Source organism: Dinoponera quadriceps, unplaced genomic scaffold (genome assembly GCF_001313825.1).
Source record: "Dinoponera quadriceps isolate SergipeBrazil2010 unplaced genomic scaffold, ASM131382v1 scaffold115, whole genome shotgun sequence".
In the NCBI taxonomy this organism is placed as follows: domain Eukaryota; kingdom Metazoa; phylum Arthropoda; class Insecta; order Hymenoptera; family Formicidae; genus Dinoponera; species Dinoponera quadriceps.
This window is the reverse complement of record NW_014554511.1, coordinates 1,030,573-1,046,492: the sequence shown is the minus strand read 5'-3', so window position 1 is coordinate 1,046,492 and position 15,920 is coordinate 1,030,573. Positions and strand designations below refer to the sequence as shown.

Here is a 15,920-nt window from a genome sequence, read left to right as displayed (position 1 = left end):
AAGAAGTTATTTTCGCTTACCTTCAACTGGAACTTGCCGAAGGAGGCGGCGAAATGCTCCGACTCCTCGCCGCTGTCGAGTTCGCTGCCCTTGTATTCCAGATTCAATGGTTGCGGTCCTATTATTCCCGTCAATTTGATTTCGAACAAATCTTTGTAACCGTTGATGCCGGGAAGATTTTTGGATTGAATCTCCAGTTTCTTGCTGTTGCCATCATAGTCGGTGATCTGCAGTTTAGCGTCGCCGGTGTGAGCGTACGTTTTGAAGTCCATCTCGTGTACGTTAGCGACGTATGTGACTTTTATCGACTCGCCGCCTTTAGTTTTATGGTCCTCTATCAAGGCGTCTACGTGAATATCGTAATTGTCCTCTTTCTCCTTCTTGCTGGAGGTACGCTTGACCTTGTAGACCAGGTAACGACCATTCGGCAGAGTGACATCCACGTCGGCGATCAGTTCGCCCTCATTCAACGTCCCCTCGAGCTTGCCCTTGCCGTTCACCTCGATTTTATGACCCAACAAATCGAGCATGTTTTTCGAGTCGATGGTGTTCTTCTTCAGGTCGGTCACGGTGGTCAGTTTGATTACCTTGCTAGGATCTCTCTCCGCGTCGAGCAGAAGCTGCACACTGGCGGTGTGCAGCGTGCCGGCCACGACCAGATCGCCGATACCTTTGATCTTGCGGTTCGTCTTCGGTAAATCGATCGTGAGATGCGCGTTACCCTTGTCGCCTTGCATCAACATCTCGCCGTCGACGTTCAGGTAGTTCTTCAAGTTCAATACCAATTTGCTGTGCGGGTTCGGGCTCTTGTGCGATTTCAGCAGGAAGTTGACGTACTTGACGTCGTTCATGGCGATGATCGCGTGACAGTCGATACTCCCCGACTCGGCCTTCAACGCGCCGACGGTCTTGACTTTCTTGCCGTTCAGATTCATATTACCGTCCACTTCTACGTCCATTTTGTTCTTGTCGTTGTGGCACGTGATGACCATGTCGGACTCGTATTTGCCGCCCGGCTTCAGCTCGACCGAGTGCTTGTACCGGTTTTTGTGCGGATCGATTACCGTACGCTTCGTCTGCAGCTTCATGCTGTTCTGCAGCAACTCGGCTTCGAATTCGACCTCGTAGTCGCCCTTCTTCGCCATATTCCGTTTCATCGACAGCTCCGTGCCGAACTTGAACTTGTTGTAGGACATGTCGATGTCGCCCTCGATCGACTTGGCCGTGAGCTTACCGTCCATGTCGAACACCAGCTTCAAAGCCGGGTATGAAATCTTGCTGGAAGCGCTGAACAAGAAATTCCCGTCCGACTGTTTCGGCTTGGCGATAATCTCTTGCTTCATGGTGAAGCGATTCACCTCGGACTTGAGATCAGGCCCGTGAACAAACACCAGCTTGTTTTCGAACTCGTATTCGCTGTTGCGATACTCCAAGTCGAGGTCGAAGCCGATGTTGGGATTCCTCGACGGTACCGCCGACAGGCAGAGCGAATAGTGCTCGGCCCCCAGTTTCTTAAGGTCCATCTTCAGGGCGAGCGACTCGTCGCCGTAGCCAAGATTCATATCCATAGCGACGGCTTTATGGGCAGACATGATGTAGCCGTCCACGCCGACGATCTTGCGGCCTTCCATCATCAGGACGACCTTGTCGAACACGTACTTCCTGCCGCCATCTTGCTCCACCAGCTCCACAATGCCGTCGACGTTGTAGTGCTGCTTACCATGGGGGATCTTACCGCCGGACAATTTCTCGATGTGCTCCGGCACTTTGTACTCCAACACGGGCTTGTACTTGGCACCGTTGGCTAAGAGACCGGCGCGCCCGTAATACTCCTGCTGGTCATGGTTCACCTTGATCGTGAACGTGTGCTCCTCGGCGGTGTTCTTCAGCACCGCCTCGGCGGACGCCTTCTTGAAGGAAGAATCCAAGTTCACTCTAACGTACTTGTCGGGCTCGAGACCGGCCTCGGCGGTCAAGGATATCCGTCTTTGAGTCTTGCTGCCGGGCGTCTCTGCTATAAGTTCGAAGGTCCGAGTTTTTTCCGACTTGTTGTCGTAGAAGATCTTCAGACGGTAATAACGGTTGTCCTGATTGTGGAAATTCACCCTGAATTTCGAGTGGCCGTTCAACGGGAAGAGGGCCCGCTTCTTCATCGCCTCGACGCCGTCATACGGGAATTCCACGTGGCCGCAAAGAGATATACCTGTGAGAGGGGTGATCTGGTCGAAGCAGTCGTCGTAGATCTTGCCCTTGGTGCCGAACTTGGCGGCCTCGTACGCGTTGTTCTTCTGCCCGGAGCTCATGAGAACCTCGCTGCTCACGAATAACGTCTTCTCATTCTGCATGGGTGTTCCGATGGAGAAATCGATGCCTTTGCCGTCCAACATCTTAATTTTGAAATCATTCGCCGTATTGCTGTGCAACGTAAAGACCACCTTCATACCGGACTCCGCGTCGAACGCCTTGACGAGCATGCTGCCGGTCACCTGCACGGAGATGCTGGGGTCAAAACCGAAGTACAGCTCCGCGTTCTGCGGGTTCTCCATGATCGCCCGAGCGTCTATCTTGCCGTAGATTTTCGCAAGCATCACGCCGCTGCTGATCACATTGAGCATGAACGGCGCGCCGAGGTTGGTCGGATAGATCAGCTCCAAGTCCAAGAGTTGCATGTGGCTCTTCAAGTGGTGGTCGAATTTCTTTAGCTTGTTCATTCCCACGTCGAGGCTGTCGAATATCTTGTCGATCAGCTGCTTCGGCGTGGCCTCCTTCGCGTGGTCTCCTTCCGAGCTGTGAGTCAGGTAATACATTTCGACGCCGAACAACTTGATGGATAGGTCGATGTCGAGCTGTTGGTCCACTTCGTTGTTCCTCAGTTTCACGCCCTTCGCGAATCTGTCGAGCTCGCCTTGCTTGACTTCGCGCTTGCCGCGAAGCTTCTTCATCTTCTCTTCGATGTATTCCCCGATGTTCACCGCGTCGTGTACGCCCTTCTCCACCATATCGTCAACGTCGCCCTGCGTGAGGTGGCCCTTCGGGCCGAAGTAGTGCTCGATCATTCGGTCGAGGTTCTCCATGCGCGTGTTCATTTCCAGGAAATTGAAGGATCGCCCGAACAGCTCGGCGGTCAGATTCAGGTTGACCGAACGCGGCACGTAGCTGTTCTGACTGTAGATTACGTTACTCTCGACGGCGGAGCCGACCCCGAGGCCGCCCATGTGGTACGACAGTTCGTTGTTGAAGGAGTACTTGCGGAAGTCCTCCGGGAATTTGGTGCGCGGCTTGATCTTGCCGACGTGGTGCTTCGCGTCGGCCTTGGTCGGGTCGGTGGAGGCTCGCAGGTTGCGCAGGTGGCTCTGAATGAAGGAGCCGACCTGGTTCACCTCCTCCTTGTCCAGCATGTCCTTGAGAGCACTGGCGAAGTGCTGGCAGGGACACGCGATCAAAGAGAGGTAAGACTTGATCCTGATCTCGCTGTCCTCGTCCCGATCAGCCATAACCTTGATGAGTATGTTCTTCGACTTCATGCTGCATCGTGCGGGCAGAGTCTCGATCGCCGCCACCCGGACGCGGTTGCGCACGTTTTTGTCCTCGGCGATGCCGGCCAACTTCACAAGGGTGGAGTCGTCGAGGTACTTGGTGTTGCCCAGCGCCTTCAAGGCCGAGACTACGAGATCCTCTTGCTCACGGGTCTTTGCCTTGCCGTTACCGATCTTCTCGCGGATCTTGTGGATCGCTTGCTTCACCTCGGCCACGTTCTCGCACGAGTGCTCCTGGCAATACTTGCCGATCACCTGGCCGACCCCGAGGTAACCGAGCCGCGGCAGGTCCGGCTGGTCCAACAGGCTCGTCACCACAGTCACCGACGGCAGGTGAACGTGACGGACGAGCGCGAGGCTCGCGTAGAATAGGAGGGTCTGCTGGCCGCTGAGCTCGTGGCCCTTCATCAGCTCGACGACCGCCTCGGCGGCCTCACCGCTCCCGGTGCGGAAGAGAGCGTCCAGCAGGATCTTCTTGTCCGTAACCTTGTCGAAGCCGGCGCCGGCCCTCACCTTCTGATAGACCGCGAGGATGTCGTTCTTGTTGCTGTAACCGAGCACCCGGACGAGTTCCGCGAACTTCTCCGCCGCGTGTTGCTGCACCGTGCCGATCTCCTCTACGCTGGCGGCCTTCAACGCCGTGGCGATGCTGTCGACCGACGACTTGATAACGGGATGTGGCGCTTCGAAAATCAGAGACTTCGGCTGGCTGACCTCGGCCTTCGGACTGTCGCCCTTCTCGCTCTTCAGCGTCAGCGTCGTACGCACGACCGTCTTCGCGCCGGCGTCGCCGTTGCTGAACGGCTTCAGTTCGTATGTCTCGACGGAGCTGACTTTGTTCAGGACGCCGTGCTTCAAGCGCTGCTCGATACTCTGTTCCGACGACAGCAACGGCGAAGACAGGATGTCGGAATGGTCGTACATCACGGAGACGGGACCATACAGAATGTGTTCGCGATGGCTGCAGCGCGCCAGGTTCCTCTCCTTGCGTACGGTCAGCGAGTCACCGTCCTTCCGGAAGGTGAAGTCGGTCGGACAGCCACCGAACACGTCGACCTGAAATAGAAGTTTCACGTATGAAATGGTGAAATGGAGAACGAGAGTGACAGAGAGAGAGAGAGAGAGAGAGAAAAAGAGACGCATCTACCTCATGATGGCTCGTGGAGCCGAAGTCCTGGAAGACGGCTGTCTGGAATAAGGAGGCCATCGCTCTCTTGATATTGAGGGATGCCTGCGAGTCACCCTCTTCCGCGCACACTTCTGTATCGATGTGGCCGTCATGGTAGTTGAACTGCAACGCGTACTGTTCCACATCTGGTTGCGATATCGGCTGGAATGAAAGGAAAGAGAATAGTACATGCATAGTATCTTTATATATATGTAATAAAAGGCATTTTGTGCTTGCGTTAAAATCATCTTTGCTAAAATGTTTGTATTAAATGCTTAACATAGCCATACGTTAATATAAAATATTAAAGTTGTTAAAATATTGTATTTGCGTTATCTGAGTATTTGTACGTTGAGTCGATATTCAAGTGTCGATATGTAAGTGTGAATACGACACGAAAAGTTAAAATATCGTTCAAAATTCTTTCGAAATACGTTAAAATAAAAAAAATATGTCCGGAAAATGACACTTGTGATCGATCGAGCACATTTGCAAAATATTTCGAGAACTCTCGTTTTGCCGTGAAATTTATGTGACGAAATTATGAGAAAAAATAGGTAAGAAGGAAGGTTGAATGTTATATTATATTAATTTTATGGTTATTCATTGATTGTCAGAGCGAGAGAAATTTTTGGGGGATATTTTACAAACTGCTAAATTTACCGCAAACGTCATTTTACGGAGATATCTTTTTATTTCACATGAATTTTGGGCATACATTTTCTCATTTTTGATGTCATTAGATAAGATGACTGTGACGGAGGACGAAGAGCCTCGACGTGTTTTTTTCCTATTTTATCCCTTATGCATTCGTTTTTTCCCTTTTTTGTAACGCCTGTACGTAGCGCATGAATTTATCACGAACGCGCACACAATACGTGTTACAGATAAATGTCATGTACTTACAGCTCCATTGATCTGTACGTCCTTCAATCGGATCTGCCGGATGCAGTCAGGTTTCACGGACAATTCAACGGTACCTTTCAGTTTTAAGGTAGCCTCATTCTGAGCTTCGGGCACCGATGTCACGGACGTGCCCTCTAAATCGTAAACGTACGTGTGTCCCTCTTTGTAGGCCTTGCCTCCGTGCACTGAAACAGATCGCGCCCGATGCGAGGTGCAAGAATGAATATAAGTGCGTAATATTATTTAATATCAAGTAATATTCTGAAAACTTCCGACCGAATGCAAAGAACATCTCGACTTTCTTCCCGAGAGAACTTTTTGCTCCCTCGAAAAGCGACTGAAGTAACTGATTAGTAATCTTCTAATTAACTTTCATCAAAACAATCATTACAATCATTAACTCCAATCAAAGCGAATGTTCGATAATAATTATGAATTTTTATCCTATTTTTTTACGGTATGTATTTTTATAGATATACTCACATCCACGGCAACCGACTGAACATTTACCTGTAAACAGAAACAGAGTTAAGTGTGAGATTACATTGTGCCGAAATCGAACGTGAAATTGAACATGGAATTTAATTTTTATTATATTAGGTTGGTAAGAAAGTTATGTCGTTTTTCTGTTGCTCCAATTGAAATGTTTATTATTTCGTTGTTCTTTGTGCGATTTAGACAATTTTGGTATTAATCGAAAGCCAGTAGTTCCACGTTTTGATTTTTGATATTACTTGTTTTTTAATAATTAAATTTTGAGAAATAGGGGTATATGATGGATCAAGAAAAACTTCATTTTAGGCACTCTATGCTTTATGAGTCCCAACTTGGTCATAATGTGACGGAAGCTCATAAAAATTTGTGTTTCGTCTTTGGACCATTTAAAGTTAAAGTGCGTACGGTCCAAAGTTGGTTTGAAAAATTCAGGTCAGGTGACATGAAGTTTCAAGATGAACCTCGCACCGGAAGACCAAAGGAGCTTGATGACGACGTTCTGAGGGCTTTAGTGGGTAATGAACCACTATTGACTACGAGGGAGATCGGGGATAAGTTAAGCATTAGCTACATAACAATTGAAAAACACTTGAACAAGCTTGGCTTTGTCTACAAATGGTGTCGTTGGATTCCTCGTGAATTAAGCGAAAAAAATATGGCAGATCGAATTTCTATTGCTTCTTCTTTGCTTGCTCGACAACAATATGAGCCATTCTTGGATCGCCTAGTTACTGGTGACGAAAAGTAGATTGTGTATGACAATGTAGTGAGGAAAAGAGCCAAGGTAATGCCAGGCAGTTCACCTCCTACCCTTGCGAAGGCCAATTTGCACCAAAAAAAGCTAATGTTTTGAGTTTGGTGGAATTGTCGAGGTCCTATCCACTGGGAACTGTTGCAACCAGATCAAACTGTCACAGCAGACCTATATTGCGATCAGCTAACCCGAATGGATACAAAAATATGTGAACTTTGTCTAGCACTGTATAATCGAAAAGGTGTTGTCTTCCAACATGACAATGCCAGGCCTCACGTGACTTTAAGGACGAAGGAGAAGCTGCAGGCTGTTGGTTATGAAGTTTTATCATATCCATCATACTCACCTGGCACCATCTGACTACCACTTGTTCCTCTCGAAGCAAAATTTTCTTAAAAGAAAAAAATTTTGAAACTTTCAGGATGTCAGAGGACAGTGGTAGATTTTCTGGCTTCAAAGGATAGGATCTTTTATACATCCGGCATAAATGACCTTGTTGACAGATGAAGGAAGGTCATGGAAAACAGTGGTCAATATTTCATTAATTAATCTCGCTTATGAGCTTAAATATAAGAAATTGAAATTTCCTCAAAAAAAACGACATAACTTTCTTACCAACCTAATATATGTATATGCAGCACACGTGAAAACTTCTTAAAAGTATTCCACTGTTAATGTATAATATCAATTATTAATTGTTATAAAGCAGCGCGATATGGATTAATTTGTCCATTATGCAACGTCTCGTGAATATTCTCGTGACAGTTTGCTATTTCAATTTCTGAGCTATATATCGATAACGATGGGCGAATTCATGAAGTGAAGAAGGAGAGCGAAGAACGAGACCAACCGTAATCTATTATGACCGATGCTGATTATTGTGAGAAAGAAAATATATTTATACATCAAGTGAAGTGAACTCGATGCCTCGGGTCAAGCACTGATAACGATAATCGTGACTTTCGTGACCCTGGATCGTGAAACTTTCATTTTTGTTCGATACTGTATGTCGGTACATTCGTACGAACTGGCAGTTTAACAATTTACCGCAATAATTTCGTAGAGTTGTAAAAAATATTGGACGATTATTATATAATTAAACAATAAGGATAATTTGACATTTGCATTTTGCTTCTTTCAATCTATTTCTTTCACAGTATGCACGCACAAAACTAAATGAGAAAATTATTGTATAGAAATTTAATTTCTCTTCTTTATTCGTCAGATTTAATTTCTGGGACTTAATTCAATATTTAATATTATACTTAAATTATAAAATATTATATAAAGACGGAATTGGTAAAGTACTTAATTTATTCGTGTAGTTAATTCTTTCATTTTAAAGTAATTACGAATAACATTTAACGTATTTAATATTAACATTCATGTTGACAGTCGGCATTAAGCTTTCATTTTTTATCATAAATTCCGCCTTATCTTGTTTTCATTTAATAAAATAGCGTGGACGGCGAAATTTCTAATCGGCAAAAAATATGTAGAAGATACGGCGGAAAAATGTAATCTGTAAAAAATGTAATCTGTAAAAATGTAAACTGACGCAGCATGGCGAAGTTTTATATATTTTTGAAGAAACGTAGACTACATGAGTTGATTAAAATATAAAAAATTAATTAATGTACGTATGTACGTACGGTGGATGATATCAGCGCGATTTATTAGTTGCGTAATTTTTGTTTAATTCGCAGAAGCTTGTTCATCAGAGATAAGTAGAAAGCGATTAATTTTCCAACAATATCGAAATAGAACGGATGCCATTGGGCATCGCAACGGAAGTTTACAATTTGAGAACATTAATGTCAATCTTACCGCATAAAAATCTCTCGCAAATCCTCTAGTAAACATTTAAGCAAATAAGAAATATCGTTGTCAAAAGTATCGGTAAATTTAACGAGTAAATGTCGCGGATATTCATTATGACACGTATTAAAGTTTTAAACGATGCTCCAAATGTCGAAGCAAATTAAAATTATGTCAAATTAAGTAATGCCGATGCATTCACACGATTGTTAATTCAGCTTTCCGTTATCTCAGTTGTTCCGGTTATTTCTTGAAAATCTCGAAATTTTCTTCCTAAGGAAATTTGTGCTATTCAACACGGGAATCAAAGTCGCGCTTGACTTCGTTCCAAAATCCATCACCAAAAAGAAGATACAATTATAGACATCTCGTTAATGGTAGTTTGTAAACCAGTTGAATGTTACTCAATATTACTTCACGTGATTGATGCGATTAAAATGAGAAAACAAGCGGTTGCCCATCCAAATCTGTACTTTGCACTGTGAACCGAGTTACATAATTACTCGCTCGACGACGACGAGGTTGGTCAACTATAGCCGACTGCGAATACAAATAAGAAATTATTTTCTTCCTGATGAAACGAGCACGTAACAAAAAACACGAAACCTCGAAGTGATCCTCGCAAATTATGTGGGATTGCGAGGGCACGCACATTTATTTCAGAAGTATAGAAGATAAATAATGTATTTATATTCAATGTTAATTAAATAATAGTGTTTTAGTGCTAAAATGATATCATTTTATTGAACTAAATAAAATATTAATATTTAATGGTAAAAATAATAATGGTAAAAAGATTAATATTAAATGCTAAATATAAAATTGTAAGAAACAAAAAATAGTAACAGTTAATTTAGTAAATTTAGTAACAGTTACTAAATTATGTTATATATTACCAATTCCTTCTTTCAGTGTAAGAAAGAAAGGGGGGGGGGAGGGGCAAAGGAAGAATTTTGAGGATAAAGAAAAAAAGGCGAATCTCGATTCGACAATTCTCGACTATATACTTTGTTTCTCTCTCGCGATGACACCGCGAAACCTGTGATGATCAATTTCCTTCCCCTAATCGCCGTCACCATTGCGTTGACTGACGCGACAATCTGCGGCTTCGTCGAAATATACTCGTCGCGATTCTCTTCATTATCGCTCCGGACAACTCCATATCCGGAAAAAAATGTCGCGTCTCGTTTGTCGCAACGCGACAAACACGAAACGGAGGAATTCGTTCCTTTGCGTCATCGAGTTTGACTTTTCCCCTCCGTTTTTTTTCCCTCCTACTTGGGCGTTTCGTGAATTATACACGTTAGAAACGCGAACGAAATCAAGTTACACGCTGCAATTTGGGCTGACTTTATTTTTGCGGAATTTCAAATTGCGAGTCACCGTTGGTTCGGAGTTCGGAGAGTGAATTTTTTTACAAATAATTGTTACAGGTATGTTACAGTTGTCAGTTCATCTATCGAATTTATCGAAAAGTAATTTGTTAATGTTACAGTTATTTATTTTGAAAAAATAACTGGGCAAATTGTACATATATTTACTAAGAAAACTGCTTAAGGTACTGAAGATAGCTCTATCGAGTTTTTGTCCATTTCCTACAGTACTGATATTAATTAATGAGAATGCAGTGATACTAGACTATAACTGATTGGGTGCTTAGTCTAAAACTGCACAGATTCTACCAGGGAAGTTACGAGTGTAATTTCCGATGTTGTTCGCCCCTGACATGCGCCCGGCATGATTAAGGCTGCTCCAGTCTCGTTATATTACTTAAGGTATGCATTATGCAAATCTATAACGACAGACAGACAGGCACACACACACACACACACACACACACACACAGAGAGAGAGAGAGAGAGAGATCATTACTTTCGTATTTCACGCGCGGAGAGAGACACGCTGTATCTTTCCGGCTGTATGTTACTTCGCGTCGCGCATTGATTTAAACGTCGCGCGATGATCTCATATTTTTCCGCTCCCATATTTTTAACACACAAGTACAGGTCGCTTTTTCATGCCCGCGCTCGCTAACACTCGCTATTGTAATTATTTATCATGGGATATTAATACATCGTCCTTATATTGAATGGTCCGACACCGAGTGAGATGTTGCGCGCGCTTTTAAAGAGGTCTACATATAAAAAAAAAAACAAACAAAAGAAGAAAGAAAAAGTTTCCCCCTTTCCGCGTATTCCGGTTCTGGAACTACTACTGGTACAACGTAGTACAACCGGGACAATTGGAAAAATGTAACGCTAATAAAAAAGAGATCGACTCGTCGCATAATCGGACCGCCGGACTCGATCCGCGCGTTCCGCCTTTCATACATTTAACCTTATACTGTTTACAGGTTATAAAAAATTTTATTAATAACAACTACGTTTCCAGAAAAAAAAATTAAATATACACACCTGCGAAAAGCTTGAATTTCCGAGAAATTAATTAATTACGTAACTTGTACGTATTGTAACTTGTACGCTGCCTCGAAAGTGATCGTTAAATATAGCTGTGCGACACGCTACATCTTCAATGAAATTATCATACGCTTGTTATCAGATAAGAGCGCTACAGGAACCTGAACACCGCCTAGCCCAAATTTCGACCATTGCCCATATTTGGACACCTTCTCCTCTATCCTGTTTTTCTTTCCCCCCTTTCGCACAATTCGAACGTGGCATGGTGAAAGAACATTTTCGTTACGACGCAACGGCCAGTTCGGATCTATTTTACTGGGATGTAGGGACGTCGGATCAATTTACCAAATGTCCGGTCAAACACGGGGGATCTGTAATCGTCTCAATGATATGGACCTCGTTCCGAGCCACCGATGCGCCATAACGGGAACTCTTTTAAACGCTCATTCGTTACCTCGCAGGAACGCGCAAAGAAAATTCCCGAGCGAAAACCCGACCGAATCTTGTCCTGTCGTGGCTGTGGCTATGACACTTCTCTCAGTTAAATGGATTAACGCAATCACATGAAACGCCGCGGGCACGTTTCCAATTATTGAATTTTCCGTTTATTTTACGCTCACTCCTATCGATAATTCATTCGACCGTGAAGAAATTAAAAGAAAAGAAGGAGGAAAGAAAGAAGGAAAGAAAGAGAGAGAGAGAGAGAGAGAGAGAGACTTTGTCCTTCGGAATTACTTTGTCGAATGTTTCCTTTTTCCAATTTTTAATGAAAAATCCTGAAATTTTTATATTCGCTTAGAAGGCGCATAATTCGAGAAACGTGGTCTATCGGCGCGTGAAACGCGAAATTATAGCGCGCAGAAATTATTGCAGCACATATTGACGCGTTAATCCGCTAAAATGTTTGTGATTGAATGTAACAATGTGCGCGTCGGACGAAAAGGATAATGTGGTGATGCACCTGCGATAATACGCCTTACTGTGTATATTACCCGCGAGCAGAAACTTCGAAATCCACAATTATAATTGAAATATTAATAAGATATACGACGTACCGACGAGAAAAAAAAGGAGCAGGCAATCTTTTCGCCGGCCGTGAATAGGCGAAATAATATGCATAATCTCGGCGCGATATTCGAAACATGTCATATATACACAATATTTGACACGCAATAACGTGTTCGCGTTGTATGTCGGTTGCCGATAATCGATATAAGTGTCGATGCATGCGATACGAGACCGAGGAATGCAATGAATACAGTGAATAATGTCGACCATCATCAGTTTATCCCTACCCTATAAGTATGTGATATTCCTAGAATATTATATGAATACTATTCAATATTAAAACAATATTTTGATAATATTCTAAGAGCGTTATGTAATATTTTTTAATATTACAGGAATGTTTTATTAATATACGTCCACTTCATATAATATTCTTGGTATATTATAAAAATGTTCTTCTGTAGAATATTAAAGAAAAAATAAAATAATAATAATATAATATATGTATACTTTTTTTTTTAGTATAAAACGTATTTTAGTATAAAACGTCACACAAGATTCTTTCGATTTTATTTATATAATAAAACAATTGGTGTCGCAATACATTTGAAATAAAAAACTACAATTATATATATATATATATAATATCTCAATAACATTAAATAATATTACTAGAATATTATTAGAATATTACGTATATTCTAAGAATATATGTTATTTAATGAATGTTATTTAATATTAAATAATATTATGCGCTTATAGGATAAGATCGGGACGCTCGTTTTTGAGAGTGTGCCGTTACATAATACGTTACATATATGTTATAAATATTAATTTAATGTTTCTCGCTTATTCGTTTGTAACGTAAATAGCGTTGCAAGTAACGCATTATTTCTTGAACCTATTTCCCTCATAAAAGGCTCTTTCAGAATTTATCTATATTGACTTTAATTCGAGAATATAATTATCATTATATTATATAATCGTTGTGATATTCCTTTGTTCAAGAAAATACTTTGTTAAGGAAATACCGTAGCCGTAACTATTCAATGTATTACATTTTTTTCTTTAATCCCTTTCAAAAGAAAAGAAAGTCTCAAAAGTTCGACGTCGGCCGCTGAAAAGCTCCACGTTGTACATTGCTCGGCGCAAAATCGTGAAATGACCGCGCGCCAATCGCCGGTCGGAGCTGGCAATGTGATTAATCGTGGCACGCGCAAACAATAGAGTAAAACCTCTAGTTGTAACATAGAATGGAAAATAACAGGCCAAGAATATCGACGAAGCGATATCAACGGACGAGTCGCCGCGGGTGCAAAAGGCGGCCGGAAAAAGAGCAAAGTGCTCACCGACAGAAAATCAACATGTTTTCCGCGGCTATCGCGGCGAAGATCGAATAAGGTCTGGAAGTGAGGTCGGAGATGCGCTTTCGTAAATCGCGACGTCCTAGTAAGCAAAAAAAATCATTAACGCAACGTTATTACAACGATATTTTGTAACGTGTAATTTCGAATATGTAGTTCTTAATGTTGCATACAACGTTACTGTTGACAATATTTGGCCAGAACAGTGAAAATAATATTTCTACCGTAATTTTAATATTTCAACATATAATATAGTCTTGATATTATATTTTTGAATATTATATTTTATAAATATGATATCAAGTGACAGTTAAAAAAAATTTATAAAATTTTTTTTTTATATTTCATAAAATATGTCAAAATGTTTGTAAAATTCATATAAAATCGATGTTTTGAAGGATTAATTTGATGTTTTTTGCTTGCTGGAATAATTATAGAGACGGGGATATGACGATCCCTCGACACTTTTATTTGCTCGAAGTTGATGATCGACGATGATGACGGGACACCGCGAAGATTCGAGAATCTCTCGCATGCACAGGGAACTATCGGCAATTTCGACACATCGATTCGACGATAATCTATCTATCCTTGACACGCGAGCATAACCTTACGATATTCGAACCTGACCGCGCCCGAAGCGCGTTGACCCTTTCCTATCAGCTCATGACTTAATAATCTTTAATTTGATACAAAATTCAAATTTATCGGAGTCATCCGGTCTCTTCGAAGAGATAGCGATCCGATGCAATTTTATGAATTCTTTCAGACAGAAGGAGAGATAGAGAGGAAGCAATGTCGAGGGTTTAATATTGGATTATCGATTATGCGTTTTGCTGGTTTCGGAGAAATAGTCCATTTTCATGTATTGTAGATTACAGTTTTCGTAAATTACGGGATCATATTGAATGCTACTGCAATATAATGTGAGAGTGAACTTCCGAAAATCACCATCGCGCATATCGACATGTCTTTTGGCGAAGAAGAAAGAGAAAGAGAGAAGATACTGATAAAGAGAAAATATTTCAAGCGATCTCAAATACTCTTAGTTAAATTTTCATCGACGGAAAGATTGAAGATATATAATATACAACTATATTATGAAAAAAATTGACATTATTTTGAAAATGTTTGGACAGAAATTGAAAAAGGAAACTTTCTTCTTCTATCTTACTCCGTTTCCTTGAAATGCCAAATGATGGCCTCTCTTATTCCAGTTTTATCAATTCACCTCGAATATATATTCATTTGAAAGCAATTCCGTGCGCTATAATAACCGATGTTAAACTGTAGTTGGGTGAAAAAAAGGGCACGAACATTTCTTCTCCCATCTATTTCCGATATTCGGAACGCCATTTTGTTCGATCTCGTTTTATTCCGCGTTGATGCGACACATATGCGAGAATCACAATATCGCATTCTTCATCATTACAGTATTTTATTAGTAAAACCGTTAGAATCACGTAGCGTTTTTAAACTTTTTGGGGTGTATCATCGTAGCGATTGAAAGAAGATACATCAAAACAAAACCGCCTCAGAGTACATGGAAAAAAAATTGGAATTTACTCGACAATGAGGAAATCAAATACGTTTCGATCGAAAGAAACCGAATTTCCAGTCGTGAGAATCGAATCTTTGTAAAAATCAGAAATCCGGGTTCCTCTCCGACCAAAATGCGCGTTCAGCTTGCTGATCGTCAGGTAAATTCGAGCAAACTCTTTTCGCCTTTTTCGCGTGTACACGACCAACTTTCCCAGACAGAAGTTTTTTTCGACGAGAAAGAAAGACAAAGCGTACAGTCTCTCAGGCTCTCCCTCAGGAGAGGATCGGAGGACAAAGTGAATGGAATATCTTTGAGGGGAAAAGGCGTCGCGAGGAGGAAGACGATGATGAAGGTTGTACACTTGGTTCTACTTACTCCCCGAAGCGTCGGTCGCCAGGAAGAGGAGGAGACAGGCGGCGATGACAGCTGCCCTCGCGAGCCCCATGGCGTCCTCTTTCCCCGAACTACTTGGCACTACTCTCGCACAATCAAGCGCAGCCTGTGTGACACGATCGACGACCACGGGGGGAACCACGACAAGAGCGTCCGAGCTTTTCTTCGTGCGTGCTTTTATGCTACCGTCGCTCCCCACTCGCACCGCCACGGATCTTTCCTGTGCGTATCGCTCGCATTGCAACGTATATATCGAGAGAGGTCCGCGGCCTCTCGTCAACGTCTGGGACCAGAGAGATAAAAAGGTTCGGGATGCCCGGGTACGTGCGAACGTGTGCCGTGGTTTCCCTTCGAGAGGAACGAAAAAAAAGAAACAACACGGAGACTGGAAGAAAAAAGTATTGTTATCGAAGATTCTTCTCTCCTTTTTTTATCTCGTCACGCCGAGTTTCAGCGCGAGAACGACGAAGAAAAAGTCCCTCGAGCGGACGTGGCCGCAGGCATAGGGCGAACCACTG

The 15,920-nt window shown here is 42.6% G+C and overlaps 1 protein-coding gene across 1 annotated transcript in view; it reads right to left on the bottom strand.

Moving 5' to 3' along the window:
* LOC106751662 (apolipophorins) overlaps window positions 1-15,557 on the bottom strand; it is a 33,845-nt gene extending 18,288 nt beyond the window's left edge. Inside the window, exons 1-5 of the mRNA XM_014632635.1 lie at window positions 15,385-15,557; window positions 6,094-6,120; window positions 5,611-5,795; window positions 4,684-4,866; window positions 21-4,592 (exon numbers count right to left, since the gene is read on the bottom strand). Of these exons, the coding sequence (XP_014488121.1) occupies window positions 21-4,592; window positions 4,684-4,866; window positions 5,611-5,795; window positions 6,094-6,120; window positions 15,385-15,454 (5,037 nt within the window). The 5' untranslated portion in view covers window positions 15,455-15,557. The remainder of the gene's footprint in view (window positions 1-20; window positions 4,593-4,683; window positions 4,867-5,610; window positions 5,796-6,093; window positions 6,121-15,384) is intronic.
* Between the last annotated feature and the right edge of the window lie 363 nt (window positions 15,558-15,920).